Raw genomic sequence first — 20,668 nt, 5'->3', positions numbered from 1 at the left:
TTTAACACTTGCATCATCTATTTCAAAAAACTGTTGTAGATAATGTACTTGGTGCATCTTAAAATTCTACTTAAATGTGATCTATTTTTTTATTAAACAATCTCTTAGAAATAATCGTTATGCATAAATCATGAACTATCAATGCTTTCTCCCAACTTCAGCTTGGAATAGTGACAAGAAAATATTCCAAACTTGGTCTAGATATCATGGACTATGTCTATTTAACTTTTTAGACAGATGATACAGAATGTCACTTGATAACTGTGAATCTTAATAAAAAGATATATCTACAGTGATACTGTTGATTTTTTATAACAACTAATTAGAGTTGGAAAAAGAAATTAATTTTCTTCTCCATTCAACTTCTTTTCCTACTTTCACCTTTGTCTTAAGTAAATAATTTAATCTCTTAGGTCTGCTTCGATATCCACAGAATAAATGGGTTGAACTAAATGATTTCTAAGGTCCTTTCTGGCTTTAAAGTTCTACCAGTCTTTAAACTCAAACGTTTTAGGTACTTAGCACAGAACTATGCTATATAGTATGTACTTCAAAGGGCTACACCATGGAGCCTTCAGAGATTTTCTTCTCTTCTTATGTTGTAGATATCCTTGTTTCACAGTTGTGATGATAATTGTGTACTAAACAAAAATAATTTTCTTGAAGAGGGAGAGATTAAAGATTAAAGAGGGAGAGATTAAGGGGAGACAAAAATCTAGAAAGAAAAAGGATGGGGCTAATTTTACTGCAAAAGGATTTTTTTTCATAAGACAATGAACTTTTCCCTTGTCTCTGGGGATTTATTTTAAATGGATTCACAGTAATAAATTATTTATGATCGTTCTGGTGACAATGTGGTGGACTGACTATCCCGGGTTCTAATCTGGGTTCTCCTACTGGGTGTCACTTCAACTGTCTGGGATTCAGTTTCCTCATATGTAAAATGAGGGGGTTAGATAAGAAACATTTAAAGTCTTTTTTATACCTAATATTCTGTAATTTTATGTACCCACCCCTCCAACTCTTCACCCTAAAATATTGCCTGCTACTCATTCTCTCCCAATGATTGGCTAAGTCCCTCCCACCAACCTAAGCTTTCAATAGTCTTTTTTTTCCTCTTTTTTCTTTGCTATTCATGTCCTTCTTCCTTAGTTTCCATACTTACTTTCCCCAATCTTTTTTCTAATATTTTCCCTGTGGGAAAATATTCCCTGTGGGAAATAATATCTGTCCCTGTGGGACAGACCAGAAGTCAAAGGTCTAAATTCTAGGTCTGGGGCATCACTTACTAGCTACATAGGCTTGAGCAAGACCATTAACCTCTATGGCTTCAGTTTCTTAATTTGTAAAACAAAGATGATGATACTAATTCTTTCTGTACATTCCTAAGAGGGTTGATGTAACGGGCAGAAAATGAATGTGAAAGTTTTCTGTAAATTGTAAAAGGCTGCACCAATTTAAAGGACTGTCACTGGTCCTTTCTTTTCTCTCTTTACTTCTATCCTTAGTTATCCTTTTCTCCTTTATATTTCTTTATTTTCAAAACTCTCTCCCCTACCTCTGGATTCCTTCTTACCTCCCATTTTGACTTCATTCTTCTTCTTTATTTTTCCTGTTTCTTCCTTCTTCTTTTGTGGATATGTTCCTTTTGCTATCTCTTGAATAGAAATAGAAACTATATTTCCTGTGTTCTCCATTCAGCTCTCAAATGGCTCTTCTAGAAAGTCTGAACATATCACTACTCACCGTTTCCATAAACACCAGTGGCTCCCTATTACCACCGGGATCAAATATAAAATCCTCTGTTTGACTTTCAAAGCCCTTTATAGCCTACCTGGTTTCTTCCTACCTTTCTTGCATCTTACTATCTTACATGTACTCTGTGATCCAGTGACATTTGCATTGAACAACGTACTCTGTCTCCTGACTCTGAATTTTCACTGGCTTTCTCTCAGACCTAGAACTCCCTCCTTTCTCATCTCTGCCTCCTGGTTTCCTGGCTTCTTCAAGTCTCAGCTAAAGTCCCACCTTCTGCAGGAAGCCTTTTCTATTCCTTCTTACTCTTAGTGTCTTCCCTCTGAGATTATATCTAGTTTGTACACAGTTGTTGGCATTCTGTCTTTTCCATTAGACTATGACCTCTTTAATTCTGTCTTCTATCTTCTCTGCCCAGTTCTTAGTAAACTGTCTGGCATATAGTAGGCACTTAATAAATGGAAGTTGACTAATTGGCTACCCCTATTAAAATCTCTTAGAAGTACTGAGAGTATACCTTACCTTGCCTGGCTTTTCAGTGCCCAGATTTGTTTTCATTTGTAGAGTTGGCCAAGAAGTGTGTCATGTAACACGTACATCAAGTGAAAGAGTGCCTATCAAAGTTTGACAGTCAGAAAGTAGAAGAAAGTGATGAATTTAGCATCTAAATCTGAACTAATCAAGGGGAGCCAGAGCATAGTCACTGAATCATTCAAGATTGTCAAGTTAAGATACAGAGAGTTATGCAGCAAAATATAATATATACATATAACTATCTTATCTATGTCTTTTGGATATATACATCATACACACACATACACATTATACACACACGTATGGGTGGGCATAGTGTAGAGACCACATAGTAGGTGTGTAGTATCATATATTCCATGTATGTCCATGATAACAACTCACAATTATATAGTACTTTAAAGTTCACAAAATACCTTCTACTACATATACAATAGCAGCTATACATAAGAGGTATCATGGCATATAGATAAGAGTTCTGGAATTAAAGTCAGGAAAAATCTGAGTTCAAATCCTGCTTCTGACATGTACTAATTATATGGCAATAGGCAAATTACTTCACCTCTCAATTTCAACTTCCTCATTTGTAATAAAATGGAGATAATATTACCTGTTGTGCCTACATCTTGGTATTGTTGTGAAACTCAAGGTAATGTATATTAAGCACGTTGCAAATTGTAAAGTCAGTTACTATAATTACTCTATAAACAAATGTTACTATTATACTATATGTGGTATGCATAGTATATGTAATATAAAAATAATGGATAATTATATTGAAGCAAATATTTTCCTATTATTATTTTGATAATCACAAGAGATAGCATGATTTAGATCACAAAACTAACAAACATTTTGTTTTATGATTGTCCTAAAATGGATCACCTGTAATTGTCGTCCAGTAGCTGCATCCTCTTTCTTTCTTGGATACAGCCATCATTAACACATTATAATGGGGGAAAAAGGAACAGAATAATTATGAATAAAAGAATCTCATCTATGACTCACGGTCTATATGGCAAATGAAAGATTTCTGAGAAAAGGAGATAATTTCAACAATATTTAAATAAGTTTGTCACATTTTTAGCGACATGTAAATCTAGGTTAAAAAATACAGGAAAATCAGTGCTCTGATCTAAATATTTCATCCAAAGCATAAAGTGAGAGGAGAACATTTTCTCACTTTTCTTCTTTTTCTCTCTTACTATTCTTCTTTTAGCTAAATACTACCAATAAGGATTTGTGAAATTCAAATTTAAGAGACCAATAAATTAACATACAAAAATTGGAATACATGGATATTTTCAGAAAGGGAGTATTTTTACAGTGCTAATCCAAGCAGTTATTAATAGATCACTTGGTCAACAAGCTATCCTTCCTCAAACAAGTCAATGTGAAGCCTCCCTCCCAAAAGGCCCACATAAACTTCCTAGGGCTCTTGAATGCCAACTTCAAAGACATACCCCCAATAGTTGGAATCTTTTTATTTTTCAGTGCAAAAAAAATGCTATCTGCAACAATGAGTCATCTACTGCAGTTCAACAACACCCTGTCCTTTTCATGCCTCTGCAGCCCTTCAAAAGGAAAGTACTATCTTTTAATGACACACATAAATCCCCTCACTGCCTAACTGCAAAACATAATTAATCCAGGCCTTTTTATGCTTAATGAAACACCCTGAAAAACAACACAGTGCTGGAGATAAGCCTATTACATATATACCTGGGGGGAAAAAATAACCTCTCTCATTTTGCTCAGGTGCATTTTACTCATATTTCTGATCTCAGCTATCACATAGTAAGTATCAGCATATAGTAAGCCACCTGTTAGAATCATTTAAAAAAATTTTTTAAAGCATGAAATGGTTTGTTTTCAAATATTGTCTTGTTCTTTAAAAAAAAACTTTCCAACTTGTGGTTGCAATAGGATATTTACAGGCAGTAATCTCTTAGATACAGCTGCTAGATATCATTTCACTTTATTAGAATAATTTTTCATATTTTAATCCATATACGGTACATTACAAAGAATATTACTCCTTGGAGAATCACAAAAAGGAAATCTTCTAGGTTCCATTTATATACACAAAGATAGTCTCAGGAAAATTAAAAACAAAACCAACAAATTCTCATCTTAACTCAAGTGCCATTCCTACCCATCCCCCTCCCTTGTCCCACTCCCCACCAATAATATTCAATCATTGTAGCACTATCTAAGGAGTCTCAACTCCTCAGGGAGGAAAAAATAAATAGGTATAAAGTTTAATTTTCAAGACAGTCCTAATGGTAGGTAAAGTTTCTCTGCTCTAGTCATCAAGAGTACATATAACAAGCAAGAAATATAATACAGTTCCCTTACCTGCTTTGGTGTAACCCCAGGCATGCGGATGTCCAATGCAAAATCAGATGAATCAATAGGGATTACTGGCCTGGTGGTACCAAGGCATTCATTGGGAAATGATCTAGTAGTTTCTTTATACCTTAAAAGGGATACAAAGTTTTAAGAACCTTGAGTACAATGGAAGTCTAATTCAATAAGAAAAAAATAGGATTTTCACCTACTTGTTACAAATCCTTCTAGATTAGTCTCATGTATTTAGACAAGATAAAAACACTAGACTTCCTAGCCATGTAATAAATTCCCGAAAATCCTTTCTAACTCAGGGCTAATATAAAATAAAAATAGTCAAATGAAATTCATTTAACACTTGTTTTTACACAACTCAAAAAAGGAATTCAGGTTCTGATTAATGAAATGACAATGTCTAATAAGTGACAAGAATCAAAGATTGCCAATTTCTTCAACCTGAGAATAGTAACTACAACCCAGTAAATTTTTATAACTCCATCAAGGAGTGGTTCAAAGATTATTGTGAATACTACCAGTCAGAAACAAAAGCAAAACATGTTCTTAGTACTAAGCAGAGTTCTAAGGGGGAGGGGAGATCATTGAATGAAAAAGGACTATGTGAATACATAAATATTTAACAGGGTAATTAACAGACGTGTGTCTACAACTCAGTGCTTTTTGGTGAGCTGTTGGAGTCCATGATCTATCCCACTCACCCACCACCAAAGTCTAACAAGATATTTTATACTTCTAGATGTGATAACAAGAGAGTGCTTAAGTTTAAATAACTGCAACGTGGTTTCTGGATAACTCCGGTATTAGAAATCAAAACTTCTCATCAGAGTTTTGAAAAACAGGAAACCTGGCTGCCATACCATGGGTTCATTTCAAAACAGAGACCTAGCTTTTGAGAAGTTACACCCACAACAAAATAAACACAGTTTCAATAAATTATATTTAGCTGGTACATGCTTCTAAGACTCACAGCTGAGAAAGTGATTGCACCTTTAAATAGCATGCACAAAAACCATCATAAACATCAACTCTCCCATAAAACCCACCTCTTAAAGACAGACAGTGGGCTTCTAAAACCCAAACAGCTGTTTTGAAAAACAAGGAACAGTATTAGCAGGTTATTAACGAGGCCAGCCATGTCCACCCTGCTGTTCCTGGCCCGATTAGAGCAGTAGAAAAAGGGCAGAGCAGCTCTATCGGGTGTGATCCCAACAATTAGGCAGCAGTGGCTGTATCAATTCACTACTTCATTATCCTGTGCTTTGCAGGCATCCCCCACAGCGCTGGACAAACCATCTGTCTTGGAAGGTGACGCACGATATATCAGAAAGGTGGACGATGCTATGTTGTTTCTTATCATTAGCTGCAAAAAAATCTGTTGGAAGAAATCTTTCACAGCGGGGTTACGCTGTACTTTTTTTCCAGTCAAGAAACAGAAGCAAGGAGGCAGTCCTGATGTTTCCCCCCTCTGAAGCTTTTGGCTCTGGTGTTCGGTTTAGACCGGCAGGTGACTTATCAATCCACAATAACAGAGGCTGTGAGGGATATCACACAAACCAACGTCATTCATCATTCGGAACCTGCAAAAATAGAAGCAGATAATGGATGACTAACACATTACAGCATTTGTCCTCAGCAAATCCCTGTTGAGGCTTTTTAATACATTAATACTTTCATAAGCTTTAGCCCAACCCAGTGAGAAATGCCTTGGCTGTTGATCTCTGTCTTTCTTCCTCCACCCCCACACAATTACCGTTCCACATTTCCTTCCTTATATCTTTCCCCTCTCTAACTAAAAAAGCCTTTCAAACCTCCGATAATATCTTGCTCTAGCTAAGAAAAGTTATTCACATAATATATTACTGTCATATGAAAAAGACGACTGAAGGAGAAACACGGATTGAAGCTGAGACAGAGCGTTTGGATACAACAGTACTCAGAAAAAGATTATGAGAACAAAGACATGCCTCTATCTGCACCGTGAAGTCTTTTAAAAATCCTGTAGATTATGAACTATTAAGTGAGATATGGAAATAGAAGTGCATAACTTTCAAAAGGTACTTCAATTTTGGGGACATAAAAAAAGAGATACAAATACTAACGGTGCCATTTAGCTGGGATCTACTATCCACTATCAAACGTGTTAGGATGAGGCTCCTCAAGTTGACAAAACGATCAGGATATTTAGAACTAGAGTCATATTTTAACATTCTATGTAATGAATTCTACTAAAATAAACTTAAAATTACTAGTTTTAATATGTATGGCTTCTTGTTCCCTGAATATCTCAGTATAAGTTTTAATGTTCACATTCAGATGCCAGGTATTTAAAATCATGCATCACTGCCTATAAACTTATACTTTACACTTGATTAAAAAAGGTTTATTAATTAAAAAGATTTATTAAAAGATTTATTTATTTAAAAAGATTTATTATACCATTCACCATAACCACAGGGGAAAACCATATATATATCCAACCACTAGTCGAAGAAAAACAAACAATTTTATGCTAGTATTATACAAAAGTTTCAAAATAATTATTTTATATGCCACTCTCCAAATTGAAAATATATTGAAGATGATTTTAAAAAAATAAAATATGTGAAACGTACGAAGTTCATCAAGAAATATAACTTACACTTAATATAATTCAAGCAAGGCTAAACATCCCTCAAAAAAATCTTGTTGCAAAAGAATTGCTCCTTGAAAGCTGAGGACCTAATCACAGAAAGGGGACTAACAACAGTGAGGTGACTGTAAAAATGAAGCCAGGTTAACCCTAATCAGAGTTGGGAACAAGTCACTTGAGTGAATGAGAAGGAAGCAAAGTCCTTAGACAATAACTGGACACTCCCCCAGCTGACCCTAAAAACCAATCAATCACCCAATCAACATTTAATTAAGGACCTACTACATGCCAGGCATTGTGCTAAGCACTGGGGAATCAAAAAGAGGCAAAAGACAGTCAGTCCTTGCCCTTAAGGAGCTTACAATCTAATGGAGGAAGCAACATGCAAACATATATGTACAAAGCAAGCTATACACTGGATAAATAGGAAATAATTCAACAGTGAAAATACTGGAATTAAGAGGAGTTAGTGAAGGCTTCCTCCACCAGGTGTAATTTTAGTTGGGTGACAGGGAGGTCAATAGTTAGAGTGAAGAAGGGAACACCTTCCAGGCATGGGGGATAGCTGGAAAGAATGCCTGGAACTGAGAAATGGAGTGTCTTCTTAGTGAAACAGCCAGGAGGCCAGTGTCACTGGATGTACATGTCAGGGAGTAAGCTGTAAGAAGAATGGAAAGGTAGGAGAAGGCTAAGCTATAATTGAATGTCAAACAATGAATTTTGTTTTTGTTCTTGGAGGCAACAGAGAGCCATGGAGGATAACATGAAATATTAGATTAAATTCAATAATCTGGAGAAAGAGACAGAGAAAGAGCTAATAGTTAAGAAAGAATTCGGCTCTTGACCTTTTGAGGGGCAAGGAGATATTCTCTCCTGCTCCTCTGCTTCCTTCCTCCTCTATCGCCCATGGCGCTTAGGGGTAAAACTGAGAATCCTCAGTCCAACAAATGGAGAGTCAATCTGAAAGAGGTTAAGGTAAAATTGAGGGAGCAGAGATATACTTTCCAGGCAAATATTGCTACAGAGAGGCAGTCACTGAAGGCAGAAAAAGCTTCAAGGATCAAGACCCATGGCCACAAAGAAGAAAGCTAGCTACAAAATCAAGAAAGAGGTAGTTCTGCTAATCCTCCGCAGAGGGGATTCCAGAAAGAAACAAACAAAAGAACAAAGAATGAAACAAAGAAAGAAACACAGAAAGAATTTTAAGGCCCTTTTTTAGTCGCCTTGGCAATAAGTTTTCCTATGTGTGTGCCTATCATCATATTCTTAAGTTAGTGCCCATTCCTCCAATGGATGTTGTCAATCAATCAATAAGCATTTATTAAATGCTTACTATATGCCATCCACTCTGTGTATTAGAGGGGGAGTGGACACTGGGTTTCTGGGAAGAATGTTTTGTAGCCACAGTTCTTGCTAATACTAATCCTGTGAGTTAATCATGTTTTATTCTATGGATGATTCTGTAGACATGAGAAAGCTGATTAAAATTATTTCAGTGTATATCCAGACTACATTGAAGGTAAGGTAATAATTATTTAAGTTAGCTAAGTGGCTCAGTATATAGAGCACTGGGCCTGGAGTTAGGAAAACCTGAATTCAAATCTGACCCCGGATACTTCCTAACTGTGTGACCCTGGGCAAGTCACTTAACCCTGTTTGCCTCAGCTTCCTGGAGAAGGGAGGCAAACCACTTGAGCACCTTTGCCAAGAAAATCTCAAATGGGGTCACAAAAAGTCTGAGGGAACAACAACAACAATAACAAAATTATCCATAAAATTATTAATATAAATACACTTCAACTATTATCTTATTACCTTATCTATTATTAAAGGCCTCATAATTAAAACCATTGTAGTTATTATTCTTAAGTAAGTTCAAAATGCACTGTGTTGAGATCATATGTAAAATAGTCTTTTATGTGTATTCTCTTTTTCCGGGGCATGGAAGTCCAGGTCCCATATGGTGTGGGAAGTGTTGCCCCAGATGAGGAGGAACAAGTCAACAATGGCAGGCAGGTGTTAAAATGGTCTGGGAGGGTGGGTGGAAGGATAGGATGTGAAACTAAAGCATACACTTTGTCTTAAAATAGGATATGAAAATATTGAATGTGAAGTCATGAGAACATTAGTCAAAGTTGAGAAATTTAATTAAGAATAATGTCTTGTTATTTTCCTGGTGGAAGGATTTTCAGGACAGAATGATTTGATGACGAATAGATATATTTAGAGGGTGTCTGTTACTGATCACAAGGACTGGAAAAATAAAATTGGTTACTGTTGCTAAGTTAGTGCTGCAATAGAATCACAGACTGAATGGTACCAGTGAGATTTTCTATTATTTCTTTAATAGGTATCCAATCAGTGCTGACTGTTAGGGGAGGATTACTTCATAATTACTATATGTCACATGATATGGGTCTAATGCTCCTATGATGAAAATGACCAGTTGAATTGCTGCATCTTTGGGAATCTGTAGATGTGTGGGCACATAGGAGTCATTTTCCACATTTATTGTAACTTGAGCATTACAAAATCTCATAAATTTCTATCCCCACTAATTTGAAATAAGTGTTAATTACAATAGAACTGAGATAAAGTTTCCCTTTACCTTAGGAAAATAGACTATTCTAAAGCAGAGTGTTTTGTTTTTGTTTTGCTTTTTATTTCTGTGGGACTATTGATGCTACTTGTCACCAAAGGGAGTCTTTTTACTTAGTGTAGATACAAATGTAAATATCTTTTTGTATATGCATACATATTACTTGTAGGTATCTAAATATAATATTTGATATATTTCCATAAAAATTACTTGAAAAATGTGTAATTATCTCATCTCCAATGACATAGGCCAAGGGCAGGGCGATAGTGGCTCTAAAATATTTACTATTATAATCGTAGCAATTCTTCACTTACATTTATATAATTACTATGAATTAAATTGAAAAGCATTCTTACAGGATGAGGGAGAATTCTTCATTTCTTCAAAGAAAATACAACATTGTTGGCCTAACCAGTTCTGGAAAGGTAGTACTATTATTACTATACCATCCATTTTGCTGTATTAAAAAGTTCTGGTTAGCATCTATATTGTTGTTTTGTAAAGGTAGCTGAGCCATTGCTAAATCAACATCAAACTGCATCTATGTAACAATTCACAAGTGAATTTTTTTTTACAAAAAAAGAATTATTTGGTGTTTGAGTGGTCATTTTACTTTAATATTTTGAGGAGTTATGATAGAGGTTTTCTCAATCAATTCATATTTTAAGTTGTTGGTCTTTAAGAAAAGCCTTTCCCAGTCCTCCTGCCCTCAGAGATTACCTCTGATTTATCCTGTATATATCGTTTGTACACACTGGATTTTCCACCCCAAGTTAAACATCAAGTCTACAAAAAGAACAAGACTAACATCTAGTCACTATCTAGGATTCTTTCCAAAATGATTAAGTTATCTTTTATTTAGGGAAGGTTTGAAGAATGAGTTCAAAATTGGTACTTAACAATCTGCTGAAAGTTCAAAAGATTTTTCTTTTTCAGTAACGTATCAGGAATTGAAGTTGCCAAAGGGCAATGGAAAAGTACATGGTGGACATGAACTACGTACAAAATACCACAAACCATAATTTACACAACAGAAGTAGCATAGAGGATTTCATCATGTTAAAAAAAGGGTTGAACGTGCTATGAGTGAAAAGGTTAACTGATGGACACTCCGAGTTACTGGTAGCCTTACGATATCCAAACAACTTAAGGAAGACTCCCTGATTGTTGGGTAAAAACATGTGGCAAGCTAATGATATGATTAGGATATGGATGAGGGTTACAGAGATTGAGTATATGCATGGATGGGTTGTGATCCACATGTCTGTAGGGAATACTCTTATCAATGAGATCACACGTCCATTGGAATGTTGGAGTAGGAAGTCAAGTACTGAAAGTGTTGTTCAGTCGTTTCAGTTGTGTCTGACTCTTTATGACTCCATTCAGAGTTTTCTTGGCAAAGATACAGAAGTAGTTTGCCATTTCCTTTTCCAACTCTTTGCAGACACGGAAACTGAGGCAAACAGGGTTAAGTGAGTCCAAGTTAATACAGCTAGGAAGTGTCTGAGGTCAGATTTGAATTCAGGAAGACTCATCTTCCTGACCCCAGCAGCTCTATCCACTACTTCCTTTTAAGGGACTATTTTTTTAGACATCGATAGGCAGCTGGTATAGTAGTTGACAGCATTGGGCCTAAAGTCAGAAAAACCTAACTTCAAATCCAGTTTCACACACTTGCTACCTATGTGACCCTGGGCAAGTCACTTAACTTCTGTTTGCCTCAGTTTCCTCAACTATAAAATGGGGATAATAGCACCTACCTCCCAGGGTTGCTGTGAGGATCAGATGAGAGATTTATAAAAGTGCTTAGCACAGTGCCTGGCACACAGTAGGCACTATATAAATGCTTATCCCCTTCCCCTATATGTCTTCTTATCATCACTGTTATGGAAGAAGATAATAGTAGATTAGATGGAGGGGGGTAAGCAATCAGTTTAACAAAATTTATTTAAGCATAGCTTTCCAGTTAAAATGGCAAAATGAAGGGATAGCTAGGTGGCACAAGGGGGCAGATAGGTGGCGCAGTGGATAGAGCACCGGCTCTGGAGTCAGGAGGACCTAAGTTCAAATCTGACTTCAGACACACCACTTACGAGCTGTGTGACCCTGGGCAAGTCACTTAACCTCAACTGCCTTGCCAAAAATAAATAAATAAGTAAAAATTTAAAAAATAAAATAAAATGGCAATATGTAAAGTGCTGGAGGAGCCCAACTGTCTCTAAAAATACTCCAGCAAAGTTCTATAAAACTACCAGAAAAAATGATAAAGAACATTAAAAATAAATGTATTCCAAGATTTGGTCTTTTAAAAAACCCTTGTAGTACAGTGTTATATGATCCTGATTATGATTCTTCAGTATCTTAACTATTTCTTGTTAGCTATTTGCACAATTTTTTTTTTTTTTTTGGTGTGTGTGTGGGGCGGAGATACAGAAGCTCTGGATTTTGGTGCTGAGATTCTTTGTTGTTCCCAATTTTTTTCCCCCAAGTCATGTCAATAAGCATTTATTAATCACTTCTTGAGTGAGAGGCACTATACTAAGAGCAGAGAATACAAATATAAGCAAAAACAAAGAGAACCCCTTCCCTCAAGGAGCTTACATTCAAAGGAGGGAATACAATATACAAAAGAGAGCTTACAAGCTTAGTGGGAATGAATGTGGAAAACTATCTTTACATGTAATTGGAAAAAATAAAATACTGTTAAGTGGGGGAAAAGCTTAGAGGGGAGAAGGGGGAATGCCCATTTGGCTGCATTGTGTAAAAAGTATGAGGTATCAGAAATAGAGCCTGGAGAGGGATGAAGAAATTATCAGCTTTGTCACTTTCCTTAACGTTGGATAGATTCTCTGTATTTTCACTTTTCCACTCTGTTTCTAATAGCTCTGGGGACTCATCTTTTATCATTACTTTAAATATGGTACTCAGACTATTTGTTTGCTCGTAGTTTTCAGAGAGATAAATGATTATTAAATTATATTTCATTAGCCTATTTCCCAGGTTGATTTTGATAGAAGATACCTCACATATTATTACAATTCTCTACTCTTTAGGGTTTGTTCCATTGCTCCTCTCATTGAACCACTGAGTTCTCTTGGCTCCATTTTATTTCAGGGCATCAACTACTTGGGTCAAGTGTTCTACTTTCTGTTTACAGCTCTTTCCAATTTTTTAAGAGCTCTAATTTCATTTTTTAAAAAGTATATCTTCTCGGGAGGGCAGATTGGGGGAAGAAGTATTCAAAAGCATGCCATCTTGAGGTGGGGGGAGGAGAGAAATGGGGAGAAAATTTGGAACTCAAAATCTTATGGAAGCAAATGTTGAAAACTAAAAATAAATTATTTAAAAAAAAGAAAAGGTCATATAACCATGTGCTGGGGTGTTGTAGTAGGATTCTTATTTAGATAAACTTTGGATTAAGTGGCATCTGATATGTGATTGTTTCATTCTCTATAATGTCTTCTTTTCATGGTCCAGTCTCATCATCCTTAAATAGCCCTCTTATCTCTTCTTTCATACTCATCTTTTCTCCCATATAGACTAAAAATATAATGAATATACACCTAAAATGTAGCTATAGATACTAAGGAACTCCTCCATAATGAATCTTAGCTGTAACTTCAATACTATGAAGTCATCATTTATATTTTCCTTGCTTGATACTTGATAACACTTCTCTCAGAAGTTCCAAATCTTTTCCTTTTTCCTCAAACCTAACTAGACCAGCTTTGCCTTCCCTCACCTTCCTCAAAGATGCCTTAGATTTCTACTTCTATCTATAATGAGATATCACATATTTTGTACTCCACTTCTGAAAAGTCCCCTTCATCTGTACTTAGTCTCTTCTTACTAGTTTCAGGGAAAATGACAGTTCTTTTCTTTGCCAAGGCCAAACCCGGTACTTCTGTTCCCAATCCCACCCTATCTCATGTCTTACAGTTCCTCAAACCATCACTCATCCTCATTTTCTCTCTTTTTTTCTTTGCTAATTTCTCCCTAAATACTGATTTTCTCCACATTGACTATAAATGTTTACAATTTTTCCCATCCTTTATGAAGAACAAACAAATGAAAACCCTTAAGTTGATGCTGCCATTCCCCCACGGTATTATCCTTTATCTCTCTTCTGTTTTCTGCATGAGCTACAATTAAAATTGTCTTCTATAACATGGAAAAATATATCTTCTCTTGTTTCCTACATCCATTATGGGAATCCAGGTAACAAATTCTATTTTGTTTTGTTGCTTTGTTTTTTGAGACTTTATTTATACTTATTGTAGTTACTTTCTTCTTCTGGGTTTACCATTGGGCTAATCTTAAGCCATAGTATTATTTAATTTTGTTAAAAGTTTTCTTTTGTTTACTCATTTTTCGTGGATTTTGAGTTTGTACCAGAATCAGGCTCTTTTCCCTCTAGTATTCTTTGATAAAGTGCAGATATTGCTTGGCATTATCCTTGCTGAACTATAAATGCTACTGCCATTGCCTTACTTAAGTTCTAGTTGGGTTCCTGATTTTTTACTCTTTTTGGTATTCCTGACCTGGGACTGTGAGCTTGGTTCAAAACTAGAACTAGTCTCCACTCTCTGCTTGGATTCCTGACTTCTCCTTCTGTCTATTGGTAGTTCAGCTAGAATCCTGACTTTAGCCCTGTGTCTGGCTCTTTTGACTTTCAACAACTTGGAAGTCGGCTTTGTTCCCTGATAAGGGCCTGAGGGATGCTGACCTGATATCACGGATTACACTGGCTCTGTGCCTTCTGGATGCATCCTTGCCTTGTCTCCATCTCTTTGACCTCCTGGTACTATTACTGAATATCAGAGTTTGTGCTCAACTGGGAATGTGTGAAGGGCACTGTGCCCCTCTGTTTCCATGGGTAGTCATCTACTGGGAGCTAGGCTTTCTTCAGGCCTCTCAGAGGGCCCCAAGGCCTGACTTACTGTTCTTATGCAGTTATTTGCCATGTACTCTCTTTGTCCTTGGCTGGTTCAAATAGGCCAGGGCCCAGATCCTGCTGGCTTCAGAATCTATTTCAGAAGATAAAACTGTTTTCTAACAACAGCAACAACAACAAAAACTAGCTAGTTACTCAGTGACAGGCACTGATGCTAAGTGCTTTACAAATATGCTCTCACTTAATCTTTGTAACAACTGAGAAAGATGGGTGATGTTATTCTCCCCGAGGAACTGAGGGAAACAGAGGTTAAGTGACTTGCCCAAATAGCTAGTAAATGTCTAAGGCTGGATTTGAATTCAGGTCTTCCTGATTGTAGGTCCAGGGCTCTATTCATGACACCACTTAGCTGTGGGGTCCCACCCAGTATGCCAGTCAGCTTCTGGAAGTACAGACCTATATAGGATAGAGGAGCATAATTAATATTTCCCCTTTGGTTTTATTGATCATTCCTTCATCAATAGTCCTTTAAATATTTTCCCTGAGAACTTAGGCTCAATAGAAACCTTTCCATTCACAACCTTAATTAGAAGTAAATGTTCAAGATAATAATAACAATGTATTATAGTATTATTAGATACTATACTAGGCAATGCTATTATTGTGTATCATTAGATATTATTAGAGAATAATACCACTATTATTAAATAATAACAGTATTTATAAGAGCATTTATATAGTGTTTCAAGCCTTGCAAAGTACTTTACACATAATACCTAACTTCATCCTTACAACAACCACATGAGGTAGATTTCATTATTAGCCTCATTTCACAAGAGGAAATTGAGGCTAAGAGAAGTTAAGTGACTTGCCTAAGATCACATAGCTAGTGAGTATCAGAGGCAGAATTTGAATGCAGGTCTTCTTGACTTCAAGTTCAGTGCACTAGTCACTGTGCCACCTAGCTGCCATCTCTACACTGAGGTAAGGCATGCAGATTCACATTTTGTGGGTTCCTGTGAATGTTCCCCATTGAGTAATAATACAGATTAAGGTGTTACTAATATTTGTCCATCTACTTTTAGAACATTGGCAGAAGGTTTTTTTTTTAATCTAAAGCACTTAAAATAAGAAGAGAACTATCTGAGAGTTCATAGGGTTTTTAGTCATTAGTTTACTCGTTATTGATTAATTGTATGTATTTCTATTATATTTAAGTTTATTTCTACATTGCAGAAGGTAAAGAAATCACACAAAAATACAAAATCCATTATTGTTGCAAGAAATTTAACTATAATATTTAAAACTTGCTGGTTGGGCAGCTAGGTGGCACAGTGGATAGAGTGCTGGCCCTGGAGTCAGGAGGACCTGAGTTCAAATCTGGTTTCAGCCCAGATACTTAATACTTACTAGCTGTGTGACCCTGGGCAAGTCACTTAACCCCAAATGCCTTGCAAATAAATAAATAAATGAAACTTGTTGATGGGGAGAAAGGAAGAAAGACCAATTTATCTCTTCTTGAGTTACATGTTACTCAGAAAAATCTAGAAGGAAAATTTAGCAAAAAAGAAAAAGCAGGAAATAAAACACAGAGATTTACAAAAAAGAAATTAGCAACGATTTTGTTTTAACTTCAGCTAAACGTCATGGATTAATCTACAAATCCATTCAAAATTTCACCAATGAAATGTTCTTTGAAAATGAGTGTTGAATTTTTTCAGTAGCAAAAAAAAATAAAAAAAGGAAATAAAAAGTCAGTGAGTGTAAGTCAACTGGGGAACACTGAATAAATTGTGGCATAAAAATGTAATAGAATATCCATCCCCTCTCTGAGGCTCATTACTTTACTACTTGTGTGACTTTGGTGAAGCCCCCTAACCTCCCTGGGCTTGTTTCCTCTTCCATAAAATGAGGGGGCTGGACAAAATGGTCTCTGATGTCCCTTTTAGCTCTATATTAGTTATTCCACTTCCCTTTTCCCTTTCCCTTCCACCAAGATCTTACGATTATTTTATTATAGGAATTCAGAGAAACATGGTAAGAATTATATGAAATAATGCAGAATGAAGTAATCATAACAAAAATATTCATAATCACTATAGTACCATAAGTTAAAACAATAACAACACTGAAACAAAGCTTAACTCTGATTAACTGCAGTGACCAATCTTGGTCCTGAAGAACAGGTGATGAAAAATACTTCCTCCTTTTGTTAAGCAGAGCAGTGGCACGATAAGTATGAAGTAGTACATACATTGTAAGTTCAATCACTAGAGGCATTTGTTTTGCCTAATTTAAGTGTTTTTTTCTTCCTTACAATTGATTCTTAACTGGGAGAAGACGGTAAATTCAGATATCATTATGGTAGACAAACAAAAAAAAACAAATGCTACTCCCACTTTTTCTCTTCCTTCTTCTTACAAGTCTACATCATGAGACCTTATGGAAATTAGGTTTTCTTTTTAAATATATGTGTGTGTTTGTGTGTGTGTGTGTGTGTATGTATACGTATGGATATATGGTTCCATTCTTCTACCTTGATATATTTAGGAGAATATAAGTATATAATAATATAAGATATTTCTTTCATGGACATGGAAGAGTATTTGTGTTATCTTTCACAAGTAAATTTGATTGGGACAAACAAAATTTTGACATGTTCAACAGGTTGACTTAATGCAAAAATGATAAAAGTGTTTATGATATAAACAATAATAAAACACTCAGACTGCCTTTCTCTTTAACTTAAAGTCAGAGATTTAACTTGGAACAATTACTAAATTAAAATTTAGCTCAGCCTAATTCACTTCTTCTTGAATCACCCTAACAGTCTTGTTATCTTTACATAACATGCTTACTATCAAAATTGCTAAAAAAAAAAAAATACAATCTGTCTGCCTTCAAAGAAGAGATCAACATCTTTTCACAGTACGTGTTATCTTAACAAAATGTTAATTTTAGCTACAGAAAAAAATGAATGGGTTAGGCAGTATTAATTATTTTCTTAAAAGGGTACAAAACATAAGAAGATACATTTTCCCTTACATTTTGATATTTAAATCACCATCAGTATAACATTGTAATGAGATAAAAGTTCATTAAGGCAGCCTTTATTTTACTTTGTTATGCAAAAACAGAACACACTAGAGGGGAAATTCTTTATTGAGTTACAATTATCCTCCAAGGATATAGCAAATGAGATATCATTAAAAATATTTAAGTTTCATTATGCAGTACATATAGATACTGAATCAAAATACATATGCACACAGTGTAAGTACTTCAATCATACTTTTGAAACCTTTTTCTGCCTTTTTCTGATTTTTGCTTTCAAAGAGAACGTCAACATTAACAAAACCACCAAGGATGAGACTTTGCCTTCTCTGCCAATATTAATCATCTCAATAGTTACACCAAGCTAACTCAGTGAGAAAATAATTACTCTTTTGGTCCTATACCACTCTAATAATTAGGTGTGGAAAACCTAGCAGGTTGGTTCCACCAAGCAGCACTTTTCCCACAGTAAAATTTTCAGTTTCAATCCTAGCCTAGGGTACTACTACAATTACTCTTGCCTGTTTCCTGCTCTCCTTCCTTCAGTGTCCAAAAAGGAAACTCGATTGGACTATCTATTCTGCTAATCCTAGCCCTTCACATCCTCCCTGCTAATGGCTCTCTACTCTGGGTCATTTCAACAACCACTGTCACATTTCCATTCAACAAACATTTATTGCGCTTCTACTACATGCAAGATTCTGTGCTGGATTCTGAAAACAAAATGGTACCTGCTCTTAAGGAGTTCACAGTATATTTGAGTAACATGACATTCACAGAGAGAAATAAATGTACATACAATATATTCAGTGGAATTTATTTTTTTTCTTTTTGTTTTTGCTAGGCAATGGGGTTAAGTGACTTGCCCAGGGTCACACAGCTAGTAAGTGTCAAGTGTTTGGTCTGAGGCCACATTTGAACTCAGGTCCTCCTGACTTCAGGACCAGTGCTCTATCTGCTGCGCCACCTAACTGCCCCCTATTCAGTGGAATTTCAAGAGGAGAAAAAGCAGCCTTGGAGGGGGAAATCAGGAAAGTCTCTTTCCTGTATGTAATTTTATTTAAAACTATCAGCATTGATATTCTTCCCTTCAGAGCCAATAGTGTTTTGAAGATAGATCTATGATGGATCTTAAAAATCAGTCAACCCAATTACAAGATCCCTTCCTCACCTCCCCATCAAAAGATCAGAGGATACTTTAAAAACAATGAAACAAGCTGCCCCTACTCTCCTTGTTTTCTCATTCTTTATTGTAATCATTAATACCAACAAAAATTTACTGAGTCTCTACTGTGCATTTGGCCCTCTGAGAGATACAAATAAGTATAACACAGAGTCTTTATCCTGAAAGAGTTCACAAATTAGTTGGAGAAAGAGGACGTAATATTAATGATAGCTTACATATTGCGTTACTGTAACAAAGCAATTTGCATTAAATACATTATTTGATTCTCCAGACAATCTGTGAGGTGAAGTTAGTAATATGTTATTTCTCCTGCTTTATAAATGATGGAAATGGAATTTCAGACATGTTCAATGACTTGTCTAAAGACAAAAACTAAAAAAAAGATAAATAACAATATTACATGTGACTATAATGCAATGAGACTAATTCCCATATGGGATTTTGGAAAACATTTCACAGCTTGACAGTCATACTTTCTATATTATCAGCATCAAATGTATTTGTTGCAAAATACTTCCTCCCTTCCTTAATTACTCTACCTTCATCAGCACATGTTCCCAAGCATGGGGCATTCCTTCCACCTACAACCTACATCAACAAGTACTTATTGAATGCCTCTTATGTGTTGGCACTCATTTAAGTGCTAAGTATAAAATATTATATTACCTATGATCCCTTCCCTCAGAAGGTTTACATCTAATTGGAAAAACAAGATATATCAATAATTTACATGTGTGTGTGTATATATATATGTATGTACGTAGTATATATGCATATATACATGTAAGTAGACACACAGAGTGTGACATAGACATAGACATACATATGGCATCAGGGTAGCATGGAGTAGTGGATAGGAAGCTAGAAGACAGGACGACATGGATTGAATTCCTGCCGCTGGCATATACCGATTGTGTGACTCCTCTAAATCCCCCCCAGACAACTTCTTAAGACTAGGCTGCAGAACAGTTGCTGATTTCCATTGGTAGAGGAAATTTCCTTTTTGTTTAGTTCCACTTCACAGAACAAATCCCCTTAATAAAAGAATCTGTTCTGTAAAACTTGGACTCTGTCAAAGGGCCACACTTGAGGACGTAGAGGGCTACACACGGCCTCAAGACTGCAGTTTGCCCACCCCTGTGCTATACCAAAGAAAGTATTAGTAAATCACCAAAGATACTACTAAAGAAAAGGCCAGGAATGTAGAATCGACATTTTGGAGCTGAATGGAACTTCAGGTATCATATAAGTCCAACCATTTTGTTTATACATGGAGGATCTTAGGTACACACGTGCAAGTTACTTGTTCAATTTACATGAGTAGGAAGTGACTGGGTTCAGACCTGAATTCAGATACAAACAATTATAATCTCTATACTCTAGGTATTCATAAATTAGTTGGAGAAAGAGGGCATTATATTAATGATAGCTCTATTAACTATAGTCTATTGTTATAATCTAATATTCTTTCGACTTTATGAGCTGATTCTCTCTACGGTAAAGATTCTGCATTGAACAACGGAACCCAGAACTCTGGGATGGAAAGCAAGAAGTATACCAATAATTTAATGACTTATACTCATGTAGAATTTGAAATAGTAGTAGTAGTAGTAGTAGTAGTAGTAGTAGTAGTAGTAGTAGTAGTAGTAGTAG

The 20,668-nt window shown here is 35.8% G+C and overlaps 1 protein-coding gene across 5 annotated transcripts in view; it reads right to left on the bottom strand.

Annotated features, from left to right (window-relative positions):
• Positions 1-20,668, bottom strand: part of PAM (peptidylglycine alpha-amidating monooxygenase) — a 354,803-nt gene that overhangs the window by 247,365 nt on the left and 86,770 nt on the right. For all 5 annotated transcript variants that reach the window (XM_027869176.1, XM_027869178.1, XM_027869179.1 and 2 more), the window contains exons 3-4: positions 5,697-6,230; positions 4,645-4,765 (exon numbers count right to left, since the gene is read on the bottom strand). In XM_027869176.1, coding sequence (XP_027724977.1) covers positions 4,645-4,765; positions 5,697-5,788 — 213 coding nt within the window. In that variant the 5' untranslated portion in view covers positions 5,789-6,230. The remainder of the gene's footprint in view (positions 1-4,644; positions 4,766-5,696; positions 6,231-20,668) is intronic.

The sequence above is a fragment of the Vombatus ursinus genome, unplaced genomic scaffold, assembly GCF_900497805.2.
Source record: "Vombatus ursinus unplaced genomic scaffold, bare-nosed wombat genome assembly UNPS02014792.1, whole genome shotgun sequence".
In the NCBI taxonomy this organism is placed as follows: Eukaryota; Metazoa; Chordata; class Mammalia; order Diprotodontia; family Vombatidae; genus Vombatus; species Vombatus ursinus.
Note: the sequence above shows the minus strand (reverse complement) of the source record. Positions and strands in the feature narration are given on the sequence as shown.